The sequence below is a fragment of the Callithrix jacchus genome, chromosome 6, assembly GCF_049354715.1.
Source record: "Callithrix jacchus isolate 240 chromosome 6, calJac240_pri, whole genome shotgun sequence".
Taxonomy (NCBI): Eukaryota; Metazoa; Chordata; class Mammalia; order Primates; family Cebidae; genus Callithrix; species Callithrix jacchus.
This window is the reverse complement of record NC_133507.1, coordinates 5,305,575-5,329,397: the sequence shown is the minus strand read 5'-3', so window position 1 is coordinate 5,329,397 and position 23,823 is coordinate 5,305,575. Positions and strand designations below refer to the sequence as shown.

At 42.5% G+C, this 23,823-nt stretch overlaps 1 protein-coding gene across 1 annotated transcript in view; it reads left to right on the top strand.

Moving 5' to 3' along the window:
- Positions 1 to 1,326: 1,326 nt before the first annotated feature.
- Positions 1,327 to 23,823, top strand: part of LOC144576818 (uncharacterized) — a 243,737-nt gene continuing 221,240 nt past the window's right edge. The window contains exons 1-2 of the mRNA XM_078329133.1: positions 1,327 to 1,515; positions 1,624 to 2,287. Coding sequence (XP_078185259.1) covers positions 1,327 to 1,515; positions 1,624 to 2,287 — 853 coding nt within the window. The remainder of the gene's footprint in view (positions 1,516 to 1,623; positions 2,288 to 23,823) is intronic.

Here is a 23,823-nt window from a genome sequence, read left to right as displayed (position 1 = left end):
TTGGACAACATTGATCTTCCAGTTCCATCTTCCAAATTCAGAAATTCATCCAAGATCCTTGCCATACCACAACCAGGAAACCTTATTAAAGCATCAAGCTGGCCATGCACAGTGGCTCACGCCTGTAATCCCAGCACTTTGGGAGGCCGAGGCAGGCGGATCACAAGGTCGAGATCGAGACCACCCTGATCAACATGGTGAAACCCTGTCTCTACTAAAAATACAAAAATTTGCCGGTTATGGTGGCAGATGCCTGCAATCCCAGCTTGATCACGAGGTCAAGAGATTGAGACCATTCTGGTCAACATGATTAAAGCCCATCTCTGCTAATACAAAAATTAGCTGGGCATGATGGTGCGTGCCTGTAGTCCCAGCTATTTGGGAGGCTGAGGCAGGAGAATTGCTTGAACCTGGGAGTCCGAGGTTGCAGTGAGCTGAGATCGGGCCATTGCACTCCAGCCTGGTGCCTGGCGACAGAGCCAGCATCAAGCTGAGGCAGTAGTAGGGTTCACATAAGTGTTTCACATCTCCCAGGTTTCAATGTCGTTCATTGCTTGATACACAGTGTCTTTTAAACCATGGTTTAATATACTTGTCCATTTTTAATTTTTATATGTAGTGAGGCAAATCTAATCCCTCAGTATTTCCAAAGCATTTTCATTTATTCCATCTACAGTTATTCAATCATTGCTATACTTCTGGGTGTGCACTTAGAACTGACAATATTAAGGTGCATAGAGAACAATGAGAACAAATACAGACAAAGACAGACAAGTGAACTGTCATTTATAACACTTAGGAGGACAGGCCGGGCGCGGTGGCTCATGCCTGTAGTCCCAGCATTTTGGGAGGCCGAGGCAGGCAGATCACGAGGTCGAGATCGAGACCACCCTGATCAACATGGTGAAACCCTGTCTCTACTAAAAATACAAAAATTAGCCGGGCCTGGTGGCAGTTGCCTGCAATCCCAGCTACTCGGGAGGCTGAGACAGGAGAATCACTTGAACCTGGGAGGCAGAGGCTGCAGTGAGCTGAGTTTGCGCCATTGAACTCCAGCCTGGGAAACAGAGTGAAACCTCATCAAAAAAAAAGGGGGGGGGTCAGAACTGATTGATGCAGTCAGTGTCTTTGTAGGAATCTCCCTGGGGGATATGAACTTGTATCAGTGATGCAAGGGCGGACCATGGAAGGACTGGGCAGGGGAGGAAGGAAGGGCTGCCCCCTGCGGACCGCACAGACCGCATTCTGCGGGGCGGGGTCTAAATGTCTGGGTCTTATTCCTTAAAACGGTACCCCACGGTCTGCCTTAGAACAGACTGAGTCAGGATGGTCCCTGCTCACCGAGGCGGCTTCCACGCATCCGCGGGTGGGGCGGGGTCCCCGGGCTTGCGGAGGGGCGGGCTCAGGGACCCCGGATTCTCTCGTCCTCCTCCCTTTGGCTCGGAACCCACCATCCAACCCCCGTGCCCTGAGCCCCTGATCGCACAGGGGCGGAGGCTGTGTCCTCGGGTGTGGGTGGGATCCACAGCGGAGCAAACGCGGGCCGGCCCGCTCCGCCGAGGAGACCCCGGGGCAGACCCGCTCCCCTGTTGAGACCCCGGACCGCCCCGCTCCCCTGTGGAGACTCCGGGCCGCCCCGCTCCCCTGGGGAGACCCCGGGCCGCCCCGCTCCCCTGTGGAGACCCCGGACCGCCCCGCTCCCCTGTGGAGACCCCGGGCCGCCCCGCTCCCCTGTGGAGACCCCGGGCCGCCCCGCTCCCCTGTGGAGACTCCGGGCCTCCCCGCTCCGCCGAGGAAACCCCGGGCCGCCCCGCTCCGCCGAGGAAACCCCGGGCCGCCCCGCTCCCCTGGAGAGACCCCGGGCCGCCCCGCTCCCCTGGGGAGACCCCGGGCCGCCCCGCTCCCCTGGGGAGACCCCGGGCCGCCCCGCTCCCCTGGGGAGACCCCGGGCCGCCCCGCTCCCCTGGGGAGACCCCGGGCCGCCCCGCTCCCCTGGAGAGACCCCGGGCCGCCCCGCTCCCCTGGGGAGACTCCGGGCCGCCCCGCTCCGCCGAGGAAACCCCGGGCCGCCCCGCTCCCCTGGGGAGACTCCGGGCCGCCCCGCTCCGCCGAGGAAACTCCCCGCCGGCCGGCTCAGCCGAGGAGACTCTGGGCGTGTCCGCTCCGCTGAGGAAACTCAGGCTCAGAGCGCCCCCTGGCGGCCACACGCGGTGGGCTGGGCGCCGCCTGACCGGAAGTGCCCAGAGCGGCGCCGCGGCGCTGAGACTGGACCCCGCAGGCGGCGCAGGTGAGGCTGACCTGGCGCGGGAACCCGGCGCGGGTCGGGGCAGAGGGCGGGCTGGCGTTCCGGGTGCTGCTTTGCGGACAAACGTACGTTTATCCCTTTGTGTTTGCACGTCCTCGGTCTTTGATATTTTCATTGAAACCCTAGCGTTTCCTCGCGTGCCTCTGAGCCTAACAGATGCAGTTTCCCCTATCACCTGTCCCCCCTTAGGAGTATGTACCTGCAGTTTCTCACCTAAATTAATGTCTCTTTCTTTCTCTTTTCTTTTCTTTCTTCTTTTTTTTCCTTTCAGACGGAGTCTCACTCTGTCGCCCATGCTGGATGGAGTGCAGCGGTATGATCTCAGCTCACTGCAACCTCCACCTCCGGGGTTCCGGCGATTCTCCTGCCTCAGCCTCCCGAGTAGCTGGGACTACGGGCTCCCACCACCACGCCAGTTTTTGTATTTTTTAGTAGAGACGGGGTTTCACCATGTTGGCCACGCTGGTGTGGAGCTCCTGACCTCAGGTGACCTGCCCGCCTCCGGCTCCCAACGTGCTGGGATGACAGGCGTGAGCCACGACACCTGGCCTCTTACTTAAATTTTCTATTGGTGGATTCCATTTCATGTATTTGCCAGTTTACTACATAAATGAAACTACTCTGCCTTAGCATGCTTTTAATTGGTTATTTTTGGTTTGGTTTTGTGTGCTTGCTTTGAGACAAAGCCTCTCTGCGTCCAGTGGCGCGATCTCAGCCCACTGGCACCTCTGCCTCCCAGGTTCGAGCAATTCTCCTGCCGCCACACCCAGCTAGTTTTTATATTTTTAGTATGGACGGGGTTTGGCCATGTTTGCCAGGCTGGTCTCAAACTCCTGACCTCAGGTGATCTGCCTGCTTCGGCCTTCCAAAGTGTGGTCGATCATTTTTGAATGTTACTGTTTCCCACATGGGAGTGCACTTCTGCATACTCATAAGGAGTGTTTGTGTTTCTGGTTAAATTTGGGTACTTCTGTGTTCTGGAAATTATGAAGCTACCATTATTCATTTTTAAAATGCAGTGACTATCTATGATTTTCTTTTTACTCCCTTACTGCATATCTTTTTTTTCTGTCTAATTTTGGGAATTTGTTCCTCCTTTATATGCCCTATGGTTGAAACTTGGTTCATTTTTTACTTGAGTTGACTCTTTCTTCCTCACACATGTTAGGGCTCGAAATTTAACCTTTGCTTTCGTTCCATTCCACAAATCCTGATGTGATGTGTTTTTGTTTAGTTCAGAATATGTTTAAATCTCTTTTTTTAAAACTTCTTTTTTTTTTTAATTTTTTATTGGATTTTAGGTTTTGGGGTACATGAGCAGAGCATGCGAGACAGTTGCATAGGTACGCACGTGGCAGTGTGTTTTGCTTCCTTTCTCCCCTTCACCCACATTTGGCATTTCTCCCCAGGCTATCCCTCCCTACCTCCCCCTCCCACTAGCCCTCCCCTTTTCCCCCCAATAGACCCCAGTGTTTAGTACTCCCCTTTCTGTGTCCATGTGTTCTCATTTTTCATCACCCGCCTATGAGTGAGAATATGCGGTGTTTCATTTTCTGTTCTTGTGTCAGTTTGCTGAGGATGATGTTCTCCAGATTCATCCATGTCCCTACTAAAACTTCTGTGTTATTTGAAGTGTGTTTAATCACCCACAGATTTTGTGATTTTTCAGTTCTCATTCTCATGTTGATTTCGAGTTTAATACCACTGATGTCCAAGAGCAGACATGGTATGGCATTTATTATTTTAAATTTGTTTAGTTGGGTTTTTACGGCCAAAAACGTTGTCTGGCTTTGTTCATGGTCTGTGTGGCCTCCAAAAGAATGTGTACTTTTTCACTGTTGGATGAGATAGTAGCTAGATAATAGTTATGGACAGTTGATTGACAGTGCTGTGAGTTCAGCTATATCCTTATTGATTTTCTGCCTGCTGGATTTGTCCATTTCTAATAGACAAGTTAGGAAGTATCCAGGTGTGATATTGGGTTCACCTGTTTCTCCCTGTGGTTCCATCACAATCTATCTACTTCACATAGTTTGATGTTCAGTTTTAGGTGCATACATGTTAAGGATTTTTATGTCGTCTTGGAGAATTAACCCATTTTTCATGTTGTGATGCCCTTCTTTATTCCTGATATGTATGCCTGAAATATATCTATATGTCTATGCTTGACATGATTTGTGTGTATATATGTAAAATGTGTGATTATACACAAGCAATAATAACAGCAATAATGCAATGAATGGGGGAAGGAATTGGGATTATTTTGGTGTGATATGGTACTCATCTTACCTGTGAGGTGCTATTTGAGAGGTAGTGTGGGTTATAGTAAATGTATATTGCAAACACAAAGGCAGTCTGTTGGAACAAGGGCCTCAATTTCTTGCTCGGGTATTGACCAGAGGCTGTTTTCAGTTCCATTCCATGTTGGCTTCTCCCACATGACAGAATACACCCTCATAGCCATCAAGGAAGAGAGCTTGCTAGTAAGACAGAAATCACAATCTTATGTAACATAATCACCCACGTGATATTTCCTTACCTTTCAATATTCCTTTTTTTTTTTTTTGAGACGGAGTTTCGCTCTTGTTACCCAGGCTGGAGTGCAATGGCGCCATCTCGGCTCACCGCAACCTCCGCCTCCTGGGTTCAGGCAATTCTCCTGCCTCAGCCTCCTGAGTGGCTGGGATTACAGGCATGCACCACCATGCCCAGCTAAGTTTTTGTATTTTTAGTAGAGACGGGGTTTCACCATGTTGACCAGGATGGTCTCGATCTCTTGACCTCGTGATCTGCCCGCCTCGGCCTCCGAAAGTGCTGGGATTACAGGCTTGAGCCACTGTGCCCGGCCTCAATATTCCATTTTTTAAAAGCAATCACATTTTCTGACTTCACTCAAATGTAAAGGATTTGAATATAAGGTTGTGCACAGCAAGAGGAGGGGATCATTAGTCATCATCATAGGGTATACCTTCCATATCAAGTCTTCTGCAATATGCAACCATTTCTTAATCCTTGCTTATTTGTATATTTCTATTTGACCCTTTTGAAAACATTGGTCAGGCATTTTATAGAATGTCCCACAGTATGTGTTTGTCTGATAGTTTCTCACAATTAGACTAGGGATATGGATTAATTTTTTTTTTTTGAGACGGAGTTTCGCTCTTGTTACCCAGGCTGGAGTGCAATGGCGCAATCTTGGCTCACCGCAGCCTCCGCTTCCTGGGCTCTGGCAATTCTCCTGCCTCAGCCTCCTGAGCAGCTGGGATTACAGGCACGTGCCACCATGCCCAGCTAATTTTTGTATTTTTAGTAGAGACAGGGTTTCACCATGTTGACCAGGATGGTCTCGATCTCTTGACCTCGTGATCCACCCACCTCGGCCTCCCAAAGTGCTGGGATTACAGGGATATGGATTAATTTAGACACTAGCATATATCTAAGTTTAAAGACAACAAATATTGAATATATATTAGTTACAAATGCAAACATAGAGAGAAAAATAATAAGGAATAATAGGAAATAAGAAATAGAGAATTCTAAACAATGGTTACCTTCAGTGGGGAAGGAAAGTATGGAGTTGGGTTGCTGCACTCTGGGGGCATCAGCTACATTTCTAATAACTTGTTTACTAAACTCACAGTGAAATTTTTTTTAAATGAGTACTGTATTTTTTATTTAGAATAGTTTTATGTTTACAGAACAGTTTTGAAAATAATCACATACCCAGCACATAAATTTCCTTATAATTCACATCTTACATTAGTGAGGCACATTTACCATGATTAATGTGCTGGTATCATATATGATCATTCGCTAACATCCGTACATTATTCCTGTTTCCTTGGATTTTCCTTACTGTCAATCTGCTCTCCCCCATCCCATCCGGGATACATCACCTTTAGATATCAAGTTTTGGCTGTGAGAGTTCCTCAGGTTTTCCTTGTTTGCGATGCCATTGGCATTGCTCACGTGGGATTTGTCTGCTTTTTTTTTCTCGTGTTTAGACAGGTGGTAAGGGTGAAGGGGAGGAAGACCACAGAAGAAGAGTGACATTCTCTTCATACCATATCAAGGTTATATACTATAATATGCTTTATCACGATTGACATTAATTTGATCATCTGGATAGAGTAGTTTTATCAGATATACAATATATAATCACCATTTATTCCCCTTTCTATGTTATATGTTTTGGAAAAAACCCCTGTGCCCAGCACATACTGAGCAGAGGAGACTCATGCTCCACTTTCTCATGGGCAAGTTAGCTACAAAAACTATTTGGAATTTTATTTAGTTTTGACAATTCATCTATTCCCCATCATTTTATTTATTTATTCACTCATGTATATTTCATACTCATATACATGAGTGAATAAATAAAATGATGTTTATTAAATAAATGATAAATAAAATAATATTTATTTTATTCTTATACTGTTTTATGTATTTGTGGCTCAGATTTCTCCACTGTTGTTCATTGGAAGGTTTTTCAGTTGGCTCCATTTTCATTTTGAAATACACACATCATAGTGGTTTGATTTTGTTTCTTTGTGTGCTTGGTTATTGTGGTTTTGTTTAATTTTTTCTTACTTTCTAGCAATACTTTGTGCTCTAAGGTCATTGTATTTATTCCCTGATCATGGCTAGTATTTCCCGTTTCCTCAGAGAGACCTGATTTATTTATTGGAAAACGGTATTAGAAATGAAGATGTGGACATGGTGTATTCAATTTGGCACAGACCTTGTCAGGTGAAAAAGCCAATAAATATTTGTTTTTAAAGTAGCTCACACATGTACTCATTTCTTCAAATATTTCTACACATGTCCACATTATCTATATTAAATTAAACATGGATTTCTACTAATGTCCTAGCACCACATGATCTAATCCAGTACACGTGAATTAATCTGAACAAATCTACCCACTATCACTGTCTTGTATGTAACCTCGTACTCTAGTCATGAGAAATCTGACTCCATTTCCTTTATCATTCAGTTCCAAAATACATATCTTGCTGTTTCAGAACCAGTAAGTCATATCCTCATGAGAAACAACTTTACTAAATAAGTGCAGTGTTTATAAATGTCTTTAAGCCTTTGGGTTTACAATCTGTACTTACAAGCAATTCCCCTTTCCCCTCACTCCCTTCAGTGAGATTATTTTGTACATGCGTAGTATACTTATTTCATTTTGTTAGCATTTCTCCCAAGGAACCCTCAACTTACTAAATATTTTTTAATTTGCTTATTTCTAGGTTCACTGTTTGTGTCATCAAGTTCTGTGAGGGCCTTAGGAAGCTTCCCATCATGATAGAAGGCAAGGGAGAAGCAGGCTTGTCACATGACAAGAGAGGTTAGGGGAGGTGCCAGGCTATTTTTTTGTTTTTGTTTTTGAGACAGAGTCTCGCTCTGTCACAAGGCGCCAGGCTGGAGTGTAGTGGTGTGATCTCGGCTCACTGCAACCTCCGCCTCCCGGGTTCAAGCAATTCTTCTGCCTGAGCCTCCCAAGTAGCTGGGACTATAGGCGCACACCACCACGCCCAGCTAATTTTTGTATTTTTTAGTAGACACGGGGTTTCACCATGTTGGCCAGGATGGTTTCGATCACTTGACCTCGTGATCTGCCCACCTCAGCCTCCCAAAGTACTGGCATATATTTCTTTTTCTAGACTTTTTTTGGCCTTTTTGGATCTCTTGCATTTCCATATGAATTTTACAGTCAGCTCATAAATTATTTCAAACAATAAGGCAGCTGGGATTTTGACCAATTTTTGGAGCGAGAACTTGCATTGAACCTGCAAAGTTGCATTGAACTATTTGTGTAATTATTGTCATCTTAACAATATCAAGCTTTCTGAACAATAGAGATGGGATTTTTCCACAACTTATCTTTTAAAAGATTATTTAGAGAGAGATAGGGGTTTCACTCTGTCACCTAGGATGGAGTATGGTAGTGTGATCATAGCTCACTGCAGCCTCAAACATCCGATCTTAAGCGATCCTCCTGCCTTGGCCTCCCAAAGTGCTGGGAGTACAGATGTGAGCCACCGTGCCCAGCCTTAGTTGCTTTTTTTCCCCCTCCTATTTGTATATTGAAGAAAATGTCATGCTTTGGAAAATCCCCTTATGTCACAGTGAAATGGAAAAAGTTCCCTTATCCCCCTCTAAGGGTGTGCGATGTGGGAGTGGCTCATTTCTTTAGTGCCCTGCTGTTCAAACCCCTAGGGGGAGCATGCAGTCGGTCCAGTCGTTGGTCTCCTACCCCACAGCAGTGTCTAGGGGTGAATGTTTACAGCTCCCGAGGCCCCAATGGGCATGTGTTACAAGGTGCTCTTTTAGTTTAGCAGTTGTAGGTGGGTTGGGTTAGTCAGCTCATTTAGACCCCCTGCCTTATTGCAAGGACCGAGGGCTTTCTGTATCCCGGCTGGGAGAATTGGAGGACTCATGGGCTTGGAGAATGTGTGCAGGGTTTTATTGAGTGGAAGTAGCTCTTAACAGATGGGGGAGCCAGAAAAGTGATGGAGTGGGAAGGTGGTTTTCTCCTGGAGTCCAGCCGCTGGGGCTCTTCTCCAACTGCCCCCGCCAAACGCTGTCCTTCTGCTGGTGGAAGGCCTGGCATCTGTTAGTGTGCTCTTGTGCTGGCATGCTCTGCTCAGTGTCCTCTTGAGGTCCAGCCACTTGTGTCTCTGCCCACTAGGGTCTCCGGGTTTTCATAGGCATAGGATGGAGACATGGCAGACCAGGATCATCTTGGGAAATGCAACAGTTGGGTAGGAAAACAAAAATGCATGTCCTCACCTAGGTCCGTAGGCACAGGCCAAGGAGTGGATCCCGAGCCAGGGACCACATCCTTCCTTTCCCAGCACTTCCTTTCCCCTATTCTGTATCAACAGGATTTAATTTGCTTGTTTCCTTGAGAAATTTTGCCTGTGAATTCATAGAGTATGTTAGTCTTTAATTTTCCTTTCTCATAATATATTTTTCTGGTTGTAGTCTAAGGGTAAACTGGCCTTTCAAATGACTGTAGTTTTCTGTAGTTTGGTTTCCTTTGTAAGAGTTTTTTGAAGATTTGATATTAATTATTTAAACTTTTGGAATAATTCATCAGTAAAGTAATCTTGACCTGGACAAGATTTGGATGCTAACAGCAATTGTGTGAACGGCAAGGAGGTTCCATATGACTCGACCTCAGCCTTGGCCGTCATCTATATCTAGATCCCTGACCTGGAGAAACCGTGAGGTTTTATGTACTAAGTTCTGTGCTGATTTGTTATGCTGCAGTAAATAGATAATACACCTGACAGTAAATTTAAGATGGTGTCATATATTGGGTCCTAGAGCAGAGAAATAGCATTAGTAGAAAACCTGGCAAAATATAAGGAAATTCCATGGTTGAGTTACTAGTTTTGTACCATAGTCAATTTCGTAGTTTTCATAAATATACTATGGTTATATACAATGTTAACCTTACAGGAAGCCGAAGCGTATATGAAACTATACTATTTTTACAACATGCTCTAAACCTAAAATGATTTCAAAATAAATATTATTTTGGTATAGAAAAACAAAGACACTTAGAAATGCCATTGCACTAAGGAGACTGATTAATAGGCATGCAGATAGAAAATGGGAAAAATAGCTCTTCTGCAGTCAAATGCTCTATCCCTGAGCTATACCCCCACCGCCAAAATAGCTCTTCTCACCTATTGACAAGGAGAAAAACAATGTCTTGGCTCATCAGTTTTTTTCCCTTACTACCACACTCCTCAATACCCAGTCACCAGTTTGCATGTCAGTAACCACTTCCTCAAAGAGAGGTGACCATGCCTCACCTACCCCAGAAACCCCATTTTCAGACAACATCTAGAAGGGAATCTACAGGGTCCCACTAAAGCCTGTTTGGAAGACATGACTTCTGGATATTAGAAGGTAATAGTGAGAAATTTCAATTATGGAGAACATAAATCTTATTTCTGAATTCAGGAGAGTATTTCCCTGGGACAGGGTTTCCTTCTTCAAGCTTTCAAAAGACAACCATACTTTCAGCTCTATAATAAAACCCTGTAACAATTCAGTTCTCTTTATTGGAAAAGTTTTCTAAACTTTTCGGGGTTCAGGTATTTCACTGACACTTTTGTCATGGAATTAAATTACTCATAGTCAAGCCTCAAACCCATGTAATAGGTATCATCACGGTAGCAAGTAGGCTTTAAAGAAGGAAGCTGTGGCTGCGCACAGGGGCTCACGCCTGTAATCCCAGCACTTTGGGAAGCCAAGGTGGGCAGATCACAAGATCAGGAGTTGGAGACCAGCCTGGCCAATGTGGTGAAACTCTGTCTCTACTAAAAATACAAAAATTAGCTGGGTGTGGTGGCGCACACTTGTAATGCCAGATACTCAGGAGGCTGAGGCAGGAGAATCGCTTGAACCCGGAAGGCAGAGGTTGCAATGAGCTGAGATCATGCCAGTGTACTCCAGCCTGGGCAACAGGGGCAAGACTCTGTCTCAAAAAAAAAAAAAAGAGAGAGAAAGCTTGTTTAGGCCAGTTCCTGCTTACACAGACTGGAAATGAATCTTTAGAAGGCAAATTAGTGATTCAAACTTTGTTGTTCATAGGTAAAAAAATCCTAGTGAGAAAAACAAAAGAACAACACACATACAGTGTATCCTCAACCCCCTATGCAGTGATTTAACAGATGGATGCAGGCCGAATGGTGACTGCATGTGTGCTGGCTAAACGAAGATTCCCACAGCAGGGAGGACTGTCCCCTCATCCCCCACACAGCTCCCTTTCTTTGTCACAGGCCATAGCACTCTGCTGGGTATCACCAGGGTCGTGTGCAGGAGCCATGCCCAGAAAGCCTACCACGACATGAGGATGCACTACCATGGACATTTACCAAGTCAAGACTCCTATTTTTACTGTCTGTAATAATGGGGTATATTCTCTATGCACATTCATAGCTTCAGGGATAAAGCTAGCTCCTGAGGCTTGGGAACGTAGGATGTGAGATGCAGCTAAACTGTATCGTGTCACTTCAGAGATTAGGATAGCAAATATTTAGGGGCTATTATTTTGGGCATTTATAAATTAAGACACCTTGTCACCCCTCTGAGATCATACTCCATTCCTTCAGAAAAGACAGATTTCTTTAAATTCCTAATCTTAAAACATGGAGCGTTATTCAGTTTCTTTTATTTTAACTGGAGCTTCCATAACAGCTAAGTGACTTGTCAAATCTCCTTTTCCTTTTAATGTATACATTAAAATATGCGATGATGAAGATTATGAATATTTTCCCTGACCAAACTCTTCAGAAGAAAAAAGAGGTGGAGGAGCAAAGTTACAAGAGATAAATAGGCACAGTAGATGTGAAGAAGAAGGGAGCCACCTCAACGTGGCCAACGAGGGGTCATGGAGCACTGAGTACAAAAGGTTAAGATACGGCAGGTAATAGACACAACTGCACCACTATGATGTCTGAGGCACAGAGGAAACAGTCCTGAGCACCCAGTGCCCAGACATGCTCTCTGATAGTGTAGGGGGTTTGATTTTCCATAACCCACTCAACCAACTGAGAGTCGGTTTCACAGAGCTGGCCTGGGCACTAGAATTCTCAGATGCTATGGAAAACATCCCACAGTCACATCACATCACGAGGTAAGAACACTACACCCTGTCTCCACAGCAGCCTGAACACAAGATAGAGTCCAGTGAAGATCAGGACTTGCTGTTAACTTAATTCAGCCTTCTTGAAGTCTCCAACTCTAAGTGTAAATGCACTCAACATCCTAAGTCATTAAATCATTAGTCATATCAATTTATTATTTACTCAAGATCTTCATCAGGGAACAGGAAAGCCTATTAGATAATCAATTACCCCAAAATTGGGTTGTGCATAGTAGCGACGGGGAAGAGCGAAACATTATATGGAAAGCATAATACATCTGCTTCTGTACTGATGGATCATAAAGCCATTTGTATGCTGCCCATTCATGTGATTGGAAGGACTACTCTGAATGTGAATCTATATCTAAAATATAGATATACTAATGTTATGGATCAAATAATTAGACTTAGAGTGCCACTTACAGGGAGTATTGCTCATATTTTCTAAGATTAGAACAGGATTTCTCAAGATACAGCTTTTTCTAAATATTTAGAGCTACCACTCTTATGCAGACTTTCATGGAACCCTTTGGTGTTTCCATATCCTCCTCCAGAAACTGTTAGAGCTATATGTTAGAAAATTACCTCTTCATCCAGGTGCAGTGGCTCATGCCTGTAATTCCAGCACTTTGGGAGGCTGAGATGGGCAGATCACCTGAGGACAGGAGTTCGAGACTAGTCTGGCCAAAACGGTGAAACCCCATTTCTACTAAAAATACAAAAAAATCCCGATATGATGGCAGGTGCCTGTATTCCCTGCTACTCAGGAGGCTGAGGCAGGAGGATTGCTTGAACCTGGGAGGCAGAGGTTGCAGTGAACTGAGATCGTGCCATTGCACTCTGGCCTGGGTGACAAGAGTGAAACTACGTCTGAAAAAAAAAAAAACTCTCCATATTTGTTTTATTTTAGTTATTTCTAGTTTGGTATTGAGTCCTCTGTCTGAGGGTGTCTATAAACTCTAGCTGTGCCCTAATGGAGTTGCAAGGGAGGTACTCATGGTGTTTGCAGTGTGCCTATCACAGGATGCTTCTTTATTCTGGTGGACAGCCTGTTGTCTGACCCCTGAAAGTCATTCCATCAGAAGAAAGGTTTGGGCTGGCAGACATGCTCACGGCCTTCGTCTTACCTAGGTCCAGTTTATTCCTACCAACATAGCCACTGTGTAGGAGACCCTCACTGGAACGGAAGTTAGGTTCTGGGGTGCTGGTCAAGTGGATGCAAAGAAGGAAACTCACCATATGAAATAACCGAAGCAGTGTATGATTTTTAGTTCCCATAGTGAAGAAGGCAGCATGCCTCAGAGGGCAAATGGGAAGTCAGGAGCTGACCTGGACACAATCCTGCAACCAGCAGGTGAGGGGCAAAGACACAGGGAAAGAGAGGGTCTTGTGGGACAAAACTTTTATGGGGGTCAAGCATGTTGCTAAGCAGGTTTCCTACAGGTAGTATTAACTGGTCACTTTACAGCAAGCAGGCGTGAGTTCCATGGAGTCATACTGTGTAAGAGGTGTACTGTGTAAGACTCCGTGGAGTCATACTGTGGAAGACATACTGTGGCATGTCTGTGCAGTCCGCATGGGGTGTGGGGATTCATGGATGGAATAAAGTAGGCTGTGTCTAGCTGTTCCATAGGCTCTGCATGATAGATATCCAAACTGACCACAATAAGGGACTGGGAGGAAGCAGAGAACTGGAAACTATGTCAAAGGTGACCGAGTCCTGCTTCTGTTGTAAGCAAGTCAATCCTATAGACAAATGGATGCTGAGGCAATATACAATTTTAGTAATTCAATATAACATGTAAAATAGGAATTCTTGTAGTCCACTAATAACTTTAATACCTCTAATTCTAATAGCTAGGTAGAAGGTAAGTGGAATTGGTCAACTTAAGTGAAATTTATATTGAAGCATGTTTCCTCAGTAACAAATCAGAACATGGTAGATGAGTCACTATGATTTCACATTGTGAAATGTACAGTAAGAGGGAAAAATAGTGTGTTCTAATGCTATAGTGCATGTTTTCACATCTTTCAAGTATAAATGCATCTTAAAATATATAGTGTCAAAACAACATTAGCCAGGAGGAAGTCAGAATGTGTTTGTCCTCATGTGAACATGCATGAACTTCGTCTAAAAACCTTTCATTCACATCTTACGATGCTATCATCAGCTTCAAAACCTGCAGAGTGGCTGTCAGGAGGTTGGAAAGATAATCTCCTGGAGAATGGCTTAGGAATCACACAAGAAATGTGGCACAGCCAAAGCTGCTGATTAGCACAGATGACGGATGATAACATGGGGAAGGTCATGGAGAGGATGAGCTGTGAAGTTATACATAAAAGTTTGACCAGAATGAGAGAAATTTAGAAATATCCTTGTGGATATATTGTACTTACTTTTTTTCCATTTCACATAATTATGGAAGTAATTTGAAACAAATATCTACATTTTTACGAATTATAAGATGTTTTGTCAATATTTATAACATAAATACTGTAAATGATAAGTATTATCCATGTCATAGTTTGTCAGTGATTTTATTCTTGTGATGAATAAAATAATGATGTATTTTACAACTGATGTGCTTGATACATCATGCAATTTTTAGAAAATGGTTTCAGTATTAACACATGATCATTTAGTGGTTTGTGCACACCTGGTGTTATTTTACATTCTTAACGTATTATTAGTTAATCCAATGTTCACAGCATCTCAGGAGGCACTGATTCTACTCCCATGGTCCAATTCTGAATCTGAGCCCAAGCCCTACAAGAAAGGAAAACCTGAGCTTGACTCAGTCTGTTTCCAGAATGCTTGCTCATATCAAATATGTTAGAGTATATTTTATCTTATATGATACATTCTTTATAGATTTAGTTTAAGAATTCTTACCTTTACCACGCTCATGAAGCTCTATCTTTTTAAGTTCTAAATAATGTATTAAATTGTTTTTCTGTGATCCAGTTGGAATGGGTTATGTATGTAATGTGAGAGTAATGGTAGATTTTATTTCCAATGGTGCATATTCATATCCCTATATTTATTGAAAATTTATGTCCCCCTTAGTTTATCTCATATATTATGTGCCTATATATGCATGTGTTCATTTTGGGACTCTCTTTAATTTTTCCGTTGGTTTTCTCTATCATTGTGCAAATTCTGAGTTAGTCCCTTCAATTAATGCAAAAATTTTCCTCCAGTGCCCTTTCTGTTGTCCACTGTACTGTCGTGTAATGAAGTAAAGAAGGGTGAAAATTCGCATACCTTGCACACACGCCAGAATTCCCAGCTGTATCTTGAGTGAAGCGGAGGTTGAAACTTTCAATATTACTGTTGACACTAATGTCTCTAATGTCCTTGTGAATTTTAGGCAATCCTCCCAAGATACTCTCTGCTTTATTGTGTGTGTGTGTGTGTGTGTGTGTGTGTGTGTGTTTAATGTTCTCAAGGAATTACATTTGCTGTCATAACTCCTGATTTTAGGATACTTAGTGACTTTCTACTCCCCTAGCAACAGCCAGCGGTGGTAGGCACCTGCACAGACAGCCCTGAGTGCCTCCTGCGCAGTCGCAGACACCCCGAGGCTGGTGGGTTGCTTCCTCCAGACCACGCCCACCAACGCCGGCGGCAGCTGGTGCAGCAGAGCTCACATCCTCCCTGTGGGGTCTACACCAGCAAGGGCAGCTGCTCCCTGCTTTTCCTCTAGCGTCAGTTGAGGTAATAACTTGCTTTCATATAAAGAACAAGTTTGTTCAACAATGCTTCTGCTTGATGACCGAAGACAGGACTCGTTACCCCTTAGGGCCTTGCTTGGTAATTTGTGCTTTTGCGTTTTTGTTTTTTGTCTTTTTTTTTTTTTTTTTTTTTTTTTTTTGGTGAGGGGTAGGTGGGCGATGAGATGTCCGCGAATGTTTTAAAACTTTTATATAAGTTTTCATTTTATTTGTCACATAAACATCATCTACAAGCAAATCCATCTGTTGTTTTGTATATTAAGGTCTTTCATACCTGTGATTTAAAATGCATGCATGCATTTATTCATTGTTTCAAATAATCGTTTCAATTATTTCCATTTTTTCACCTGTCACTTTTTACTATATTAAAAGAAAATATCACTTTTATTAGTTTGAAGATATATGTTATACATTCTCTGAGGGTTTTCCAGAAATTTCCTCTACAATACCTCTGGTCAAAACGGTAAGGGACAGAGACTTTACTGGGAGTCACAGGAAAAGTCTGCTCAATCTCCTGCTTAAAAAGAGCTTTGAATGTTTTTATTGCATGGCTGAATTTGCTGTGATTGTTTACAAAGGCTTTAATTTGTATGAATGAGCTCTGAGTCCACCTTTCTGAATGCACAGACCTGCCACATTGTTGCTGTGAACTTAATCATATTGTCAGCCTTTCTCCTCACCAGAAAGCTATAAACATTGGCTAAAGTGCTCAGTTGCTTTCTCCTCATTTTTGTAAATGTGTGCATGGCATTCCTTGAACAGATGGCTCATAAAACAGATATAAATTCTCTTTGATGAGTAAATGCTAAAAATGTTTTCAGTTAAATAAAAAATGGCACTCAGAAAATTGGCTCCAAGCAGCACATATTTTTAGATTATGATCTCGTAGAAATATAATTACAGTAAGTATTTATTTTCTCTTATCACATAGCATATTTCAAAGAGGTTTTCATGCATGTTACTTTTTCAGATTACCATTTTTATTGACCATAAGTTACCCACATTTCTGTTTCTGATCTGATCTTTTGATGTCTGTTGTTTTTGTCCTAAGCTTTGACTCTCCTCTAATGTAGTTTGCATATGAAGAGAAAACTGTGTATTCTGACTAGTAAAGTTGGGATTATTGAACCTGAAACTGTGAAGAGACACAAAAGCAAGGACAGAAACAATTCAGGGCTCCGATAAGTAGAGCAGGATGTATTTAGTGTCCGAAGTGTGGAAGTCTCTAATGTCAGCAAGACTGTGTTGAAAGGAACACCTTTTCTTGTGAGTGAGCATTCCTAGAGGAAGGGTGTCTTAGAGACTCAATGGCATATGTCTGCTATTCAAGTAATGAGTCCTCCATCTAATGGTATAAAATCTATTCTTGAAGGATTCGTTCAGGCTTTATGAGGTGTTAACAACCTACAGAGCAAGAACACTGATACTTTATGGTTACTTTTACTCCAAATTGTAGTAATTGGTGGTGTTTGTTTTGCTAGGTAAGACTTCAGTCAGGACCTCTGAGGTTAGTACTGCATCCAGATAGTTTAAAGTACAGATCTTAGTTTAAAGGAAAAAGGCCCATCATCTTCACTTTATTATTGAATTAGAGCCTGCCATCATTAATTTTAATCTTACTGAATATAAATAGGAACTCTATACTCCATGCATACTGTTTTGACTGTGGCATTTATTTAGAGAAGAATAGAGACAAGATGATACCCCGATTTAAAGGAAACTGGAAATGTTCGGGAGGAACAAATAGAAAATATAAACCTTACTGGTTTCTCCTTTCGATGATAATCGTGGTCTGCTCTTACAACTAGAAAGCTCTATGTGAGTTATTTCATTATGGTAATTTTATCAGCAAGCAGGAAATCACAGGAAAAGCAGGTTAGGGTCCAGGTGGGGAAGTTTAACCTGCTCGTAGGCATCATTTCCTTCAGCTCCGATGGGTTCCCCCTTTATTGCTTGGGTTTGTTGCAACATGGCTGGGTCATTTCCTTTTGAAGTCAAGAATAAGATGAAAGGCTGAAGGCCAAGTTTATTTAAATGAATTTTACTTGTTTCTCACTTTCTCTTCTGGACTGCTCCCTTAGTTATGTGACCCATGTTTTGGTGAAGTAACGATGCCACGTGGATACCCTGCCTCATAGCGCAAGTATGGTTTCTTTCTTCTGCTTTTGTTTGTTTGTTTTGAGATGGAGTCTCGCATTGTCGCCCAGGCTGGAGTGCAGTGGCACGATCTCAGCTCACTGCAACCTCTGCCCTCTCTTCTCTTCTTACCACTGGACATGGCTTGATGAGGTCAGGCCACCATGTTCTTCTGTGCTCTCGATTCCATCTCAACTTGGAAAGGCTGCCAGTGTCCTTACAGCATTGCAGCTGGGAAACTCTCTCAAAGCAGTTAACTTGGGCAGGAGTAGGCTTCACTCACATCAGTTTCATATCTCCAGGTACCATTGTTCTCCATCGTTTGGTGTATAGTTCCTTAAAAAAGCTTCGTATTCTTTGTCCATTTTTGTGTTTATGTGTGGTAAGGCATGTCCAGTTCCTATTAGTTTTTCCATAGCGTCTCGATTGATTCCTCCTCCAAATTCTCAATGATTACTCCGTCCCTGGCTATATGCTTCTTGTTTACAATGTAAAGGAGAATGAAGACCAAGTCAGCTAAACTCACAGAGAGACAGATAATTTTATTGGCATTTGTAATGCTAATGGTCTATGTACAGTACCTGTACAAATATCAGTAGAAGACATCCAATAGAAGTTAGTGAATCAAACATTTAAAATGGATACTGTCTCTTAAAAAAGATACTCTCTGTCAATTATAATATTCTACACATAATAGCCTTATTTTCTACTCATTGAAAAAGCCCTTCAGAATTGGTAAGATGTAATTTTATTCACATAAAAATTAAAGCAATGTTGAAATTAATTTGTAAATAAACTTCTAAGAATACAGTGACATTCTAATTTTTCTAATCAGATCTTGATCCAGAGTCATGTATATCTTAACATCACTCTGTGAAATGAAGAGTGATGGGAGTGAAGCATTTCCTAATATAAGAAGCACCATTGCCTGTGTGATTTCCAGCTTCCCTGTTCACATCCACTATTGATTTCAACTTTAAATTAATTGTGGTCTGACAGTAGATGTTTTATGATTTCTATTATCTCAAGTTTGTTCAGGCCAGGCGTGGTGGCTCACACCTGTAATCCCAACACTTTGTGAGGCTGAGGCAGGTAGCTCACTTGAGGTCAGGAGTTCGAGACCAGCCTGACCAACATGGTGAAACTCTGTCTCTACTAAAAATACAAAAAAAATAGCCAGGTGTGGTGGTGGGCACCTGTAATTCCAGCTACTCGGGAGGCTGAGGCAGGAGAATTGCTTGAACCCTAGAGATAGAGGTTGCAGTGAGCTGAGATAGCACCACTGCATTCCAGCCTGGACAACAGAACAAGATTCTGTCTCAAAAAAAAAAATTGTTCAAGTATCTTTTATGACCAAGAATGTAGTCTATCTTGGTGAATGTTCCATGTGGTCTTGAGAAGAATGTGTAGTCTGCATTTGCTGGACAAAGTAGTCTGTAGAAGGTGTCATTTATACCCAGTTGACTGATGGTGTTGTTTAGTTCAATTGTGTACTTACTTGTTTTCTGCCTGCTGGATCTGTCCATTTTATTTTTGGATGGAGTTGCACTCCATCACCCAGGCTGGAAGGCAGTGGTGTAATCTCAGCTCACTGCAACCTCCACCTCTCTGGTTCAAGCAAGTCTCCTACTTCAGCCTCCTGAGTAGCTGGGACTACAGGCAGGCACCACCACACGCATCTAATTTTTGTATTTTTAGTAGAGACAGATTTCACCATATTGGTCGGGCTGGTATTGAACTCCTGACCTCATGATCAGCCCGCCTCAGTCTCCCAAAGTGTTGGGATTACAAACATGAGTCGTCCCACCTGGCTGGATTTGTCCATTTTTGGTAGAAGGTGTTGAAGTCTCTAGCAATAATAGTGGATTCATCTGTTTCTCCTTGCAGTACTTTCCTAGTTTTACCTACTTTTGTTATGTGCATATGTATCTATGTATATTTTGGGATGGAGTCTTGCTCTGTGGCCCAGGCTGGAGTGCAGTAGCACCATCTTGGCTCACTGCAATGTCTGCTTCCTGGGTTCAAGTGATTCTCCTGCCTCAGCCTCTTGAGTAGCTGGGACTACAGGCATGTCCCATCATGCCCAGCTAATGTTTGTATTTTTAGTAGAGATGGGGTTTCACTCTGTTGGCGCGGCTGATCTTGAATTCCTGACCTTGTGATCCGTCCACCTTGGTCTCCCAGAGTGCTGGGATTACAGATGTGAGCCACTGCACCCGGCCATCAGCATACATATTAAGTACTGTTATACCTTCTTGGAGAATTGACCCCTTTATTATTATGTACTACCCCGCATCTATTCCTGATAACTTTCCTTGAGTCCCACAAATTTTGATATTATGTTTTCATTTTTATTTAAGATACATTTTTTAATTTCCCTGGAATTTCTTCATTGACCCATATATTATTTAGAAGTGTATTGTATAATTCTCATGCATTTTGGAATATTCCAGATATCATTCCAGTTGTCTTTTGATTTCTTATTAAATTGCACTGTGGTCTGAGAGCAGACATTGTATGACTCCCATTTTTAAAAAAATTATGGCATGTTTTATGTCCCATAATATTGTCTGTCTGTCTTGGCGAATTTGTGAGTTTAAGAAGCATGCATACTCTGCAGTTGTTTTAGGAAGTATTATGTAGGTGTCAGTTATATCCATTTGGTTGATGGTGCTGAGTTTAACTTTTCTTAATTCAGTAATTCAGTAAATTACTGATGGTTGGATCTGTCCATTTTTGATACTGGATATTAAAGGTTCAAACTATAATTGTGGATTTATCTCTTTTCCTTGCAGTTCTGTCAATTTCTGCCTCACACAGTTTATGCCCTCTTAGGCTCATATGCTCTAAGAATTGTTATATCTCGTTGTAACAGTGGCATTTCATCTCTATTTAATGCTCTTGTTTATTTCTGATAACCTTTCTTGCTTTGAAGCCTTCTCTGCCTGAGATTAATATGGGTACTCTTGTTTTATTTCATTAGTGTTTGCATAGTATATTTTGTCTCATCAGTTTACATTTAATTTATATGCGTCGTTATATTTAAAATAAGTTTCTTGTAGACAACATGTTGGGCCTTCTTTTTGTATTTATTATAACATTCTCAGCCATTTACTTGTTGTATTTAGGCCATAATCATTTAAAGTGATTATTGGCATAGTTAGCTAAATATCTACCTTGTTTGTTACTATTTTTGTGTGTGTTGCCCTGTTCATTGTCCCTGTTTTTTTCACTACTTTTCTGCCTTTTGTAGCTTTAATTGAGCATTTTATATGATTCATTTTCTCTTTTTTTTTTTTTAACTTATACAGTGTTTGGTCTAGGAAATAGAAGCTATATTTTTATATTTTCTTTTTTCCTTTTTTTTTGAGTTGGCATCTTGCTGTGTCACCAGGCTGGAGTGCAATGGCACGATCTCAGCACACTGTAACTTCCACCTCCCAGGTTCAAGCGATTCTCCTGCCTCAGCCTCCCGAGTAGCTGGGACTATAGGTGTGCGCCACCGTGCCCGACTACTTTTTGTATTTTTAGTAGAGATGGGGTTTCACTATGTTGGTCAGGATGGTCTCAGTCTCTTGACCTCAAGATCCACGCACCTCGGCCTCCCAAAGTGCTGGGATTACAGTTATGAGCCACCATGCCCAGCCTATTTTTATATTCCTTAGTGATCTAATAATTAAGTTTGTTGATTCTTCAGTAGAGCAAGTCAGCTGTTATACCTGGCTGTCCCACAGGGAGATAGTCACCAGGAGGCAGTTTTATTAGGTAGACATGTGGGTCAGCCACTTTGAGGAACTAGTAGGAGGCAGAGAACTGGGAACTGTGTCAAGGGTGAGTATATCCTGTTTCCAGTACAAGTAAGTTAAATCTGGTTCAAATTTGCTCCTGAGGTAACATAAATTTGTATGAATGCACAACATATAAAATAAGAACTTCACTGCTCCACTAATAACTTACTACTCGTGGCTAAATATAAAATACATGGAGTTGGTCTAATATGAAACTATGTTGGATTATGTTTCTTCAGTAACAAAGCAGACTACAACGGATAAGCCACCATGATTTTACACTAAGAAATGGGCAGTCACAGACAAAATGTATTTCATTAATGCTGCCATGCATTTTTTTACATCTTTCAAACAGAGATGCATCTTTTAACTGTTGTCAGAAGGCAGCCACAGTATGATTGTCCTCATATGCAGTTTCATTAACTTGGTCAAAAATCCTTCTGGCCAGGTGCGGTGGTGCATGCATGTAATCACAGCACTTTGGAAGACCAAGGCGAGAGTTCCACTTGAGCAGGAATTTGAGACAAGCCTAGGCAACATAGTGAGACCTCGTCTCTACAAAAAGTAAATAAATAAAAAATAACCAGGTGTGGTGGTGTGCTCCTGTAGTCTCAGCTACTTGGGAGGCTGGAGGATTGTTTAGGCCTGGGAGGTCGATGATGCAGTAAGCCGTGATTGTGCCACTGCACTCCAGCCTGGATGACAGAGCAACACCCCATCTCAAAAAAAAAAAATCCTTCCATTGCCATCTTCTTTTGATATCATCAACAAAAATACTTGCAGAGGACTCACAAAGAGGACTCTGAAGAAATGTAGCATGGCAAAGCTTCTCATGAAGACAGAGGATGATAATTTGAGAGAAACTCAAGGATGAGGACTTGAAAAGTGTTTCAGATGAGTTTGATCTGAATCAAACTCATGCAGGAGAAATTTTAGGAATAGCTTTTTTAATGTATTTGCTTGATTTTTTTATATTATATAATTATAGGAGTGAGACAGGCAAATATCCACATTTATGTATGTTGATTTTGTTCAATAATTACAAAATAAAAATTCTAAGCGATGAAAACGATTTGTGTCATAATTCGTCAGTGGTTTTATTCTTCACTGTAATATATAAAGTTAGGATCCATATTACAATTGACATAAATTATGCATCTTGCAATACTTAGACAAAGCTGTCAGCATTAGCAAATATTGAACTAGTAGTTGTCTTGGACCTTCTGTTAGTCTATAGGCATTTTGTATCATTAGTTCATTCAAGCCTCTCAACCCACTAGTTCATTCAATCCTCTCAACCTCTCCAGAGGCCGGAACTATTACCGCTCCCATATTCCAATCTGAATCTGAGCTGAAGCCCTACAAGAAGGAATTTTTTTTTTGAGACAGAGTTTCACTCTTGTTGCCCCAGCTGGAGTGCAGTGGCACAATCTCTGCTCACTGCAACCTCCACCTCCCGTGTTCAGGTGACTTTCCTGCCTCAGCCTCCTGAGTAGCTGGGATTACAAGTGCCCACCACCATGCCAGGCTAATTTTTGTTTGTCTGTTTGTTGGTTTGTTTTTGAGACTGAGTATTGCTTTGTCACCAGGCTTGAGTGCAGTGGCACAATCTCAGCTCACTGTAACCTCCGCCTCCCAGGTTCAAGCAATTCTTTCATCTCAGCCTCCTGTGTAGCTACGACTACAGGTGTGTGCCACCACACCTGGCTAATTTTTGTATTTTTAGTAGAAACAGGGTTTCACCATGTTGGCCAGGATGGTCTTGATCTCTTGACCTTGTGATCCGCATGTCTCGGCCTCCCAAAGTGCTGGGCTGGGATTACAGGCGTGAGCCACCACACCCGGCCTTGTTTGTTTTTTAAATAGGGACGGGGTTTCACTATGTTCGCCAGGCAGGTTGAGAACTCCTTACCTCAGATGATCCACTCACCTTGGCCTCCCAAAGGGTTGGGATTACAGGAGTGAGCCACAGCTCCCAGACAGCAAAGAATTATTAATAGAAGTTCCTGGGTTTGATTCAGTCTGTCTCTGGAGTCCTTGCTCACCGGATATTAGAATGTGTTTTTCTCCTACATGGAAGGTGTGTTCTAAGTCTAGTTTCAGAAGGAATACCCTGCCCCATATTGTGAAATTATTGTCTTAAATTAGATTCTAAATATTATATTAAATTACTTTTACATTTATATCTG